The sequence below is a fragment of the Nannospalax galili genome, unplaced genomic scaffold (assembly GCF_000622305.1).
Source record: "Nannospalax galili isolate Female #2095 unplaced genomic scaffold, S.galili_v1.0 scaffold800, whole genome shotgun sequence".
NCBI classification, from domain to species: Eukaryota; Metazoa; Chordata; class Mammalia; order Rodentia; family Spalacidae; genus Nannospalax; species Nannospalax galili.
In genome coordinates, this window is record NW_008347125.1 from 2,448,084 (window position 1) to 2,459,328 (window position 11,245).

General features: G+C 43.0%; 1 protein-coding gene and 1 long non-coding RNA gene across 10 annotated transcripts in view; one reads left to right on the forward strand and one right to left on the reverse strand.

Annotated features, from left to right (window-relative positions):
• Cdkl2 (cyclin dependent kinase like 2) overlaps positions 1-2,225 on the reverse strand; it is an 87,817-nt gene extending 85,592 nt beyond the window's left edge. For 6 of the 9 annotated variants that reach the window (XR_001872695.2, XM_008843484.3, XM_008843486.3 and 3 more), the window contains exons 1-2: positions 1,721-2,225; positions 790-990 (exon numbers count right to left, since the gene is read on the reverse strand). Coding sequence is in view for 8 of the 9 variants with exons in the window: in XM_008843484.3 (XP_008841706.1) it covers positions 790-957 (168 nt within the window). In the remaining variant the exon portion in view is untranslated. The remainder of the gene's footprint in view (positions 1-789; positions 991-1,720) is intronic. The other 3 variants (XM_029568525.1, XM_008843487.3, XM_029568524.1) reach the window with 1 other exon arrangement.
• Positions 2,226-2,343: 118 nt separating this feature from the next.
• Positions 2,344-11,245, forward strand: part of LOC115072116 — a 49,182-nt gene continuing 40,280 nt past the window's right edge. Inside the window, exon 1 of the long non-coding RNA XR_003851183.1 lies at positions 2,344-2,434. This is a non-coding gene — a long non-coding RNA (uncharacterized LOC115072116). The remainder of the gene's footprint in view (positions 2,435-11,245) is intronic.

An 11,245-nucleotide genomic window follows, 5' to 3' on the forward strand; every position in this document is an offset into this window, starting at 1 on the left:
GTCCTGGAACTCACTAAGTAGACCAGGCTGGCCTTGAACTCACAGAGATCTGCCTGCCTCTGCCTTCTAAGTGCTGGGATTAAAGGCGTGTGCCACCACATCCGGCAATAAATAAAATTTAAAAAAAATTATAAACAAATATAAAAACACTGGGCTAGGGAGATATCTAACTAGTCAGTAAAATGCTTTCCTTGCAAGCACAAGCACCTGTGTTCCAGTCACAGAACCCACACACAAAAAAACAGGCATGGTGGCATACATTTATAATCGCAGTGCTAGGGGTGGGGATGGGGGCTCTGGAGAGATGGTCCAGTGGTTAGGAGAACTGGCTGCTCTCGCAGAGGACCAGGTTCAATTCCCAGCATCCACATAGAGACTAACATCTGTCCGTAATTCCAGTTCCAGGGGAACCTGACATCCTCTTCTGACACATGGCCATTGCAGGGCATAGGTCCACTTATATGCATATAGGAAATACACTCATACACATAAAAATAAAAACTAATAAATAAAATATTTAAAAATTAACCCCAGTGCTGGGGAGGAGAAGGCAAGAAGACTCCTGGGGGTCACTGGCAGTCAGTCTTCTCTACTTGACAAGTTCCAGCCAAGTGGGCTAAAAAAAAGTGGATGGCACCTGAGTAAAGCGATCTAAGGTTGTCCTCTGGCCTCCACATGCAAACATGTGCCTCCGTGTCCACAGAAGTCACGGGGGAATCTTCCATCAAATGTAACATAATCTTGAACAAGAAGCAGCTAATATTTTCAATTTAATGTATATGCACTTACCTTCAGTAACTTGATTTCTCGCATAGCAATTTTTTTAACCATTTTGTCATCATCATTTTCTAAGAACTTCTTAATGGCCACAATCCTTCCACTATCTTTGTTCCTACATTTCATCACCATTCCATAACTCCCTTCTCCAACCAATCCAAGGTTCTCATATTTTTCCATTTTAATTTAAAACCAGAAGGAATTTTTTTGTTGCTGTGGAAACAAAAATGTCGGGTTAACAAAGAAAAAGAAGTAGCTCTTGGTTTGGCATACCAATGATAAAAATAGCTAGAATCTATAGGCTGTATCACTTCAAACATTTTGTTGGTTGGTCTGTGGAGACGGGGTCTCCCTGTAGCCCCCAGTTGGCCTGGAACTCACTGTGTAGACCGTGCTGGCCTCAATCTCATAGAGATACTGCCTGAAACCACACCCAGTCCAAACATTTTGTAATTGGCCTCCTAGGTATTTGAAAATGCAAAGTAAACAGAATAAAAATTACCCTAAGCACATCTATGGTGTTCTGAAGTATTATCACAAGCTAGTATACAAGTGAATTACTCCAATTTATTTTCCTAACCAACTAACTGCACATTTGAAAACACCACATTGAGAACACTTGCTTGTTCAAGTGGCGCTCCCCCCCATACCTTAAAAATATCATGGCGTAGAACACTCCTTGTTTCCTTAAACAGTTACTCATAAATTACGTATTTTCTTCTCTTCTATTCTTGAATCTACGGGTATCAGATAGTATATAAAAAGGAAGCCTGGCATGTTGGCACTATGGTATTTCGGGATCTGTGCCATACAAACATATTGTTCTAATACCAACAATTTAGATAAAATACTTGAATACTGCTGTTCTTTTATATAAAAACAGATTAAAATCTTTCACAGATAAAAGAATGAGGTTACAGAGCTTTTAAAGTATTATACTTACTGTTTCTTCCAAATCTTTCACATGTAAAGAGCCAAGTGTTTTCAACTTGGAAACAAATTGGAGGTGAAATGCATCTCGCTAGTAGATCTAAAAGATGCTGACTAGCAAACTAGCAACCCCAGTGTTGCGATTTCTTCTGCGGACACAGTTACAGGTCCTTCGTGAATCAGGCAGGCAGGCCCACTGGCCTCTGCCTTCCGCAAGATCAAGCTTCCGAGGACCACCGGTCGCATCCTGCCGTCGTCAAGGCAACGACCACATTCTGTCCCCAGCCATAGGCACAATCTCCAGAGAGAGGTAAGGCCCGAGTCTGAATGCGTCCTCGGCAGGCACCAACCCCAGCACCTGTCAAGGCCAGGACCTGCAGAGAAAGCAGCTGAGGAAGAGGGCACCGCCTGCCCGCGGACGGCGCGCCTTCCCTTTACTCCAGGAAACAGCTCCACTCCAACTCGCCAGGGGCCAAGGCGTAAGCCACCCAGGAGCAAGGGGGCGGTTCCCACCCACCCCGGCCCGCCCTGCGTGCGCCGGAGCCTCCCTTGTTCTGATTGGTTGGGCCCTGTCGTCAGGCGGTATGATTGGCCCAGCGCCAGCTCGCCCCGCCTCCTCATCTGGGGCTCACTAACGAGCAGTTGCCAGTGTCTGCACTTGGCTTGGGTCTAAATTAGGAGGCACGTTCTGCCAGCGCCGAAGACCTCGGCTCTCCCGGAAGCGCAGGTGACTCTGGCCACGCGGAGGGTGAAGGTGGCAGTTAGGCGGGATTGAGGAGACCGAGCGAGGGGCGCGCGAGGTTTCCCAGCCTGCGCCGCCGGGCGGGGCACGGACATCCACCCCGGGAAGTTCCGCTCAGCTGCGATTCCTTGCTTCCTTTTCGTTCCCGGCGGTGGGGGCGGGGGGGACACCAACCTCGCAGGCAGATGATTGGAACTGCCTAGAAGGTTGATTAGTTGAAGCAGGTGAAATAAGGTAGCTGTTGACGGGCCTGACGTTGAGTAGGGAACTTGAGGAGAGAAGCCTGGTAGGGAAAGAAAGATTTGGGGTGGAGATCATAGGGGAAGAGAAGGCAAGAATAAGAGGAGGGGCTGTAGTGGGTGTGCACGGCATCGTGGTGGGGTAAGACTGGAGCTTAAAACTTGCCTTACAGAAGATCCATGATAGGCTGACCTCGGACAAGAAACGGCAATGGAGTCTCCCTCGTTTTGTTTTTAGAGGAATGAGACTGTTAAGGCCAGTAATTTTCACTTTTATTCCCAGTAGCCACAAAAGGTGTATTTGGTTTCTAAAATATCGTGCACCAGAAGAAGAGGGTCCGTAGATAGCAGGCATGAATATCCTACCCAGTATTACGGTATCGTTCTTGTATACTATAGTGTAAAAAAAAAAAAAAACCGCAACAAACCATTGTTTTTATAATCTATTATTTGGTTATGCATTAATCTTTTTGTAGCCCCAGGTTGGCCTCGAACTCAGATATCGCCTGCCAGAGAGTGCTGGGATTAAAGGCCTACGCCACCATGCCTGGCCTTGGTTCTGCATTAATCTTGCAGTGCTCAATTTTCTTGACCAAACTGGCTAAAATTTAGTTCCTGAACCTCCAGTATTGGTGATCATATCTGGAACCTGAGAAGTAGCGTTTTTGGTCAACCCAAGTGGATTCATAATGTAGCAATGAGTTGTGACCAAGTTGAAGGAAAGAAGGTATGTCCCAGTTCTCTCTAGAGTGTAACAAAAATCACATGAATGTTTAGGCTTGTTGGTCTCAAAGTATATAAATACTGCAAACGTTTTAGTTTTACTTTTACAACTTGACATTAGTATTTAAACCTACATTTTAAGGACCCTCCATGAGGCTCTAGAATTTAAATGGCCCATTGTTATTCATCCCCAGGAAACTGAAAGGATAAGGCAGAAAATACTGAACTTGGTGATGTTTGAGAAAACAATGTAAAGGAGACAGTGAGTATTCAAGAATTACACATGCCAGGCATTATGGTCACACATTTAAACCCAGCACTCAGGAGAGAGTGGCAGACAGATCTCTGAGTTCAAGGCTAGTCTGGTCTACATATCCAGTTCCAGGCCATCCAGTACTACATACTGAAACCCTGTCTCAAATAAACTACAAAAAAGAATATGTCCCTTAGGGGTTTGGGAGTAGCTCAATGATAGAGTGCTTGCCTAGCAAGCATGAAGCCTTGGGTTCCATCTCCAACACTATTAAAAAAGGCATGATGACAAACACCTGTAGCTCCTGCACTGAGGAGGGGGAGGCAGAAGGAACAGAATTCCAAAGTTATTCTTGGTTACTATTGAATTCAAGGCCAACCTGAGCTACATGAGATACTATCTAAAAAAAGAAAGAAAATTACACATCCTGGGATAGCCACTCAATAGGTAATTGAAGAAATAAAGGTATGTACAAGCAGGATTGTGTTTTTATTTCATCTTAAAATGGTGAAATATTAGTAAACAGTAGAGACTTTAAGGAGGCAACTTAGACTTGAAGAATTTGGGAGAAAGAGAAACGTATAAAACAAGACACATTCACTAGAGCTTAATAAATTTCATTTTTCTATTATGTACTGGTGAGCTGGGCATGGTGGTGACAGGAGATCTCTGAGTTGGAGGCCAGAAACATAGGGAGCTCTAGGCTAGCCAGGACTACATAATGAGACCCCTTCTCAAAAAACAAACCACAAAAAAAAAAAAATTATTGAGACTGAGGCTCAAGGATTTATAAGCATAAACTTCTTGAAATGCTAATGGCAACTGAACTACCATAGTACAAATTTACTGTGATGCAACTGGCCCAACTTCATACAATTTGGCAAGCTCAGAGGCAAGAGTGGAAAAAATAGATGGTATGTAGTACAAGATTAAATAAAGGGGGTAAGGAATCAAGGATGCTGGAAAAAACACCCTGGAATAGCTTGTCATGGGATCCAACTAGACAAAAGAGAAATTGTAATGGTTAGCTAATAACTTGAGAATAGAAAAGTAGAGGGAAGGGCAGTGATCTTGGGCATGATGCAGTAAGTTGAAAAGGACCAAAACCAGAGAAGAAAAAAATCAGAAAAAGCAGTTTGTGAGGCTGGAGAGATGACTCAGCAGTTAAGAACACTGGTTGTTCTTGCAGAAGGCCTGGGGTTCAAATCCCAGCACCCACATGGCAGCTAACAACTGTTTAACTTCAGTCCCAGGGGATCTGACAGCCTCTTCTGACCTCGGGCATTGCACGACACGGGTGCACTTTCCTACATGCCGGCTATACACACATACACATAAAATAAAAATAATTTTTTTTTTTAAAAAAAAAAGCAGTTTGTGAGTTGTCTTGGACAACACAAGATGATCCCAAGTGTGAAAATTTGGGGGTGAGAATATACCTCAGTGGCAAAGCCCTTGCCCAGCACACAAGGTCCTGCACTCTAAATAATAACAGATGAAATGTATGGTGCTTTCTTTGGGTAGTTGAAATTAAGCAGAAAATGTGGTTTTTAGTTCAAGAAAGGCGATCAGAGCAAGAAAAAAACAGGCATTAACTTGAACTACTCAACTGAGACTACAGCAGAAGAGCTTGGGAGCATTATATAACCTGAGTAATGAAAATGTCCTTTTAAAAAAAATCTAGACTGGGTATGGTGGCACACACCTTTGATCCCAGCACTTGAGAGGCATGATCTCTGTGAGCTCAAGGCCAGTCTGGTCTACACAGTGAGTTCCAAGCCAGCTGGGGCTACAGGGAGACCCTGTCTCAAAAAGACCAAAAAAAAAAATCTACAGGGGTGGGTGCTGGAGAGATGGCTCAGTAGTTAACAGCACTGGCTACTTCCCTCCATAACTCCCTCTTTTGACCTCTGCAGGCATTGCATGGCCCAAGTGCACTACACAGCAGCTTAATCTCTTGTGAATTTGAAGACCCTAACTCAAAAAAAGGGAAAAAATAAGCCAGACACAAAATGCCACCCATTATGATTCCATTTTTAAAAATTATTTTATGTGTATGAGTATCTTGCAAGCTTGTATGTAAGTGCATCTGTGTTGTGCAATGCCCTGGGAGGTCAGAAGAGGGCATCAGATCCCCTGGAACTGGAGTTACAGGACAGTTGTTAGCCACCATGTGAATGTTGGGAACCAAACCCAGGTTTTCTGCAAGAGCAGCCACTGAACGATCTCTCCAGCCCCAGTGATTCTGTTTTCTAAGAAGTGTCCAGCACTGGCAAATCCACAGAAACAGAATTAGTGTTTGCCATAGGCTAGAAACATATAGGATTGAGAGATGACTACTAATGGGCACAGAGCTTTTCTTTTTTTTCTTTTGATCTTTTTGAGACAGGGTCTCTCTGTAGTCCCAGCTGGCCTGGAACTCACTATGTAGACCAGGCTGGCCTCGAACTCAGAGGTCCACCTGCCTCTGCCTCCTGAGTGCTGGGACTAAAGACATGCACCACCATGCCTTTAAGAGTGATGAAGATATTCTATAATAGTAGTGATGGTTATAAAACCTTGTGAAATGTACTAATAACTACCGAATTGTACACTTTTAACAAGATAACTAGAGGCCAGTGAGATGGGTATGTAAAGGTGCTTGTCACCATGCCTGAAGACCCGAGTTTGATTCCTGGGACCCACATGATAGGAGAAATTTACTTCCCTAAGTTGTTCTGACTGCATGCATACCGTGTGCAACACACACACAAGGAATTTTAAGGTGACTATTTGGTATGTAAATTCTCAATATAAAAGTCTATAGGAAGTTAGGAAACACCCAGCCTCCCGGAAAGAGGTTTCTGGTCAATTTATAAATTAAGCTTACAGTGGACCCATTCTTTCCCTCATATTAGGAATCATTTCTATTAAATTACATCATAACTGCAGTGCATGACTTTTATCCCAGCACTTGGGAGGTAGAGGCAATCAGGTGATCTCAGAGTTGCCAGGGCTACAAAGTGAGACCCTGTCTCAAAAAAGCCTGGTGTGGTGGCTCATGCCTTTAATCCCAGCAAGCACTCAAGAGGCAGAGGCAGGTGGATCTGTGAAAATGGAGGCTGGGACATGGCAGCTAACAACTGTCCCTAACTCCAGTTCCAGGGGATCCGACAGCCTCTTCCATCCTCCGCGGGCATTGCACAACACGGGTACACTTACCTACATGCAGGCAATACATGCATACACACAAAATAAAAATAATAGATAAAAAAATAAAAGAAAATGGAGGCTGGGGCTAGAGAAATGGCTCAGCAGTTAAGAGCACTAGAATAGGATCAGGGTTTGGTTCCCAGCACCCACAAAGGTCTCTAACTCCAGTTCCAGGGGATCTAATGTCCTCTTCTGGTTTCTGTAGGCATTGTATTGCATACATGCAGGCAGAATACTCAAAACACATTTAAAAGAAAATGGAGGCCAAGGTGTAACGTGAGCAAGGCTTTGAACCCCAACATCATGCAGCACTCAAAGGCAGAGGCAGGTGGATCTTGGCCTCCATAACAAATTCCAGACCAGCTTTGGCTACAGGGAGACCATTTCAAAAACATAAAAAAGCCTTTAAAGTGTCTTTAATGTAAAGACATTTGCCATGGAAAAGTTGATTCTGTTAACCTAGTTATTTAATGACTTCACTAAATTATAAAGATATTAGTATACATAGATTTGGAAACCTAAAGTATTATTATACCACTTATTTTGCCAAGTTCAACATCTCACATTTTGCTCTGCAGGACATGGTGATGTCAGCTTGGAAATCCAGTCCCCTAATAGTGTATATTGGAAAATTTCCCCAAACTGGCAACATGCCTTTTACAATGCTCCTTTAATTTCCCTGTAGCCTCTAACCCCATTCTGCAATAAAACTTCAGAATGTTTGCATTCATGGGTTCCATTTCTTCTCCAGGCCTCCTTCAGACATCATCATTGATCACTTTGCTGAGGTGGCCTTATCAAGCCACTATGGCCTACATCCTGCCAGTCATCTGAGGCAGGTAACTTGCAGCTCCCAATGAGCTGCTCCTCTCCTAGCCCCACATACAGCTGAAGTTCTTCCTCCCAGGAAGCCAGGTGTTGCAATATGGCTGACTGCAAGCCACTGGAATATGCCTGGTGTACTGTTCTCAGACCTAGTTAAAAAGTCCCAATCAAGAGCCTTTTTTTCTTTTTTCCTTTTTCTTTGGGGGGGACAGGGTCCCCTTGTAGCCCCAGCTGTCCTGGAACTATGAGGACCAGCCTGGCCTCAAAACTCACAGAGATCCACCTGCCTCTGCCTCCCAAGTGCTGGGATTAAAGGTGGGTGCGTGCACCACCACACCCAGCAAGAGCCTTCATTTTCTATTCCTGTTTAGAACACTACTGTCCTAACTAAGGCATCTACACATTTTAGGGCATTTTGGTCTATTTATTACACAAGATGGCCCATCCTTAAAATTCATTTCCTATTCTGACTTCTAAACAATATTAAGTACGAGTTCCTATTCTTTCCTCCCAATAAACTCTTGAAACCAGCTTTCCATGACAGCAGTACTTGCAGTATTTAGTCTTCCTGTATTCTCTGCATGCTCCTCCTGTACCAGGATGCTCAAGTATGCAAAAGCCAAGCATGCAGACTCTTCCTGTGATCTCATCTACATCATTCCATGAACTACTCAGCAGAGAGTTTTCCTTAGACTTCCGAAATTAGGCTATCCATGTACACTATTAATCCCAGCAGGTAGAGCTCTATGGATTTGAGGCCAGCCTGGTCTACAAAGCAATTTCCAGCCCAGCCAAGGATACATAGTAAGACCCTGTCTCAAAACAAACCAGAATTATACATTTAAACTGACTGATGCTACATCATGAATATCCAACTGGCATATGAAACTTAACCTAGCTAAAACAGTACTGTTGATTTTTCCCTGCAAAACTCACTTCTGCTCCTCGCCATCTTGGTAGAATACCACCTTCTACTCAGTTTACACCAAAACCCCACATTTTCTTGAGTCTTACCTCTCTGTCACATTAAAAGATACAAAGAGATGATGAGGTTGAGTCCCACAGCCCACAGAATCAGCGTTCGTTCAACAGACTTTTAATTTCTGTTCCAAGTCTCCACTCCCTCCTTAGCTACCATGGTCCTAAATATGTAGCTCTTGATTAAGAGAATCATAAATTTAGGTCTGCTAGAGGCTGTGATTATGTAATTGTCCAAAATAAAGCCAGGATAAAAATCTATTGCATCCAAAATTTAAATTTCTGGTTTAATTCCTAATCCAGATATATGTAGCAAGCAATACCTGCCACCGTGTCTTCCACACAACACACTGCACCCTTATAATTTTGAGCCAAAACAAATCCTTCCCTGAAAAAAAAATTATATTTCTGGTGGTATCTATTGTTTTAAACCCAGTTTTAAAAATAAAGTATCTTAAGGTTGACTTACAGGCCTTTAAAACAAACCAACACTTAGCTAATCCAAGATTTCAAAATATTTCAGGCTCAAGCATAGTATTCTGAGCATTAGTCTGGATGTAAAATAAACTTACTAGTTCACTTAGTAGCTTGCCTCAAAAACCAAGTGCCATTTTTCTTCCCCATAGATCCAAGTCCTCGACTCTTAACAGCCCATGGGTTGTTTCCATTCTCACCTTCCCCACATGTTCCCAATATAGCATTTTATCACTCCCAAGCTCAGTTCTTTCATGGTTTCCTAAGACAATTAGGGAAAAAAAAAATCCAACTGAATTCCTTGCTCTGACTTATGTACAATCTCCTCTTCTACTGGCTCATTCTACCCTACCTCCTTGCAGTTAACTCCAAGCCTTAGCTGTTCACACTTGGGAAGTCTTCTTTTAGATTTCAGCTCCAGAACCAGTCTCAGGACTCTACCTAAAATGGCCATTCAGCTACTTTGTTACCTCATTATAAGACTTTATACAGCTTCTATAACTACTCAATTATCAAGATTAAGGATGTTGTCCGTCTATTCAACATCAAAATCAGGACCCAGAGTCAGGTGTGTTGGTGGCTCCATCTCATCTGTAATCATAGCACACAGGAGACTGAGGCAGAGTTCAAGGCCTACTCCGATTACACAGTAAACTCTAGTTCCAGGACACCCAGAGCCTCAGTGAGGCACTGTCTCAAAATACCAAAAACTCTAGGCCAGGAATGGTGGTGCACACCTTTAATCCCAGCACTTCGGAGGCAGAGGCAGGCATATCTCTTGGAGTTCCAGGACAGCTGGGGCAAGAGGGAAACCATTTCAAAAAGACCACCCCACCCCCAAATAAAACAAAACCCAAAGATTAGGAGACTCAGTCCACAGAAGTGTTCAGCAAACACTTGGAAAAATGTTAAACATTAAATGACTCAACTTCATTAGAATAAAAAAATCATGAAAAATAATCTTCAAGTGCCAGATACACTGAGGCAGGTAAGATCTCTGTAAGATCAGGGTGAGCCCAGTCTAGCATTCCAGACCCATCTAGGGCTACAGACAAACTGTCTTTAAAAAACAAAACAGAACTATGTGTGGGATTATGGGAATTCATTTTTTGGATCTTAATTTCTAACATGCAGAGTACACACAACAAACTGTGGCAAAACACACATCGAAGATTCACGACCAATACTCACACAATTTCCCCAAAGAACTTTAGTCCATCTTTTTTTTTTATGTGTATGCGTGTATTGCCTGCATGTAGGTTAAGTGCACCCATGTCGTGCAATGCCCATGGAAGACAGAAGAGCTGTCAGATCCCCTGGAACTGGAGTTAATGGTCAGCTGTTAGCTGCCACATGGATGCTGGGATTTGAATCAGGGTCTTCTGCAAGAACAGTGTTCTTAACCGCTGAGCCATCTCTCCAGCCCCCTAATCCATCTTTTTAGTAACAGTGAACCCTGTCCCATTCATAATATAAATATGCTCAGCATTCTAAAATTAGATGATTAATAAAACAGACCACTGGAAGTTAGAATGACACAGACAATTCTTGCAAGCAGAATAAAAACAATGGAAGATGAAGATAGAAAAGCACTTAGTGAAAAGATGAGACTCTAAACTCTGAGGATGATTAGATGGAACCAGGATCTGATGCTCATTTTCAGAGACAGATACACACAAAAGCTACTTGGGGGTGGGGGGAAACGTGCATTGTTTGGGACTTCCTATTCCTACTTTTCACTTACCTAGTGTTTCATGACGATGTTTATATGCAGGTAACAGTAAAACTGCACCTAAGAACAGCAGCTCACTTGAAGGGCTCACAGCTGTAGCAGTGCTATAGCTCTGCTCTTGACCATTATGCACTGCAGGGACTCATTTACTGAGTAACATTGAAACCAAGGTAGTACCCCACACCTAAATCAAACCACCCAGGGAAAGTTCTACAAGGAAAGAAAACACAAGCACAGTGAAAGAATACTGTCACAAAACTAAACTGCTTCAAGGAAGCAACCAACGTAACCAAACTTCTAGAAATTAAGGACAACTGGGACATAATTCTTATAATTCTAGAAATTAAGGACAACTGGGATAGTTAACGTGACCATTTCCA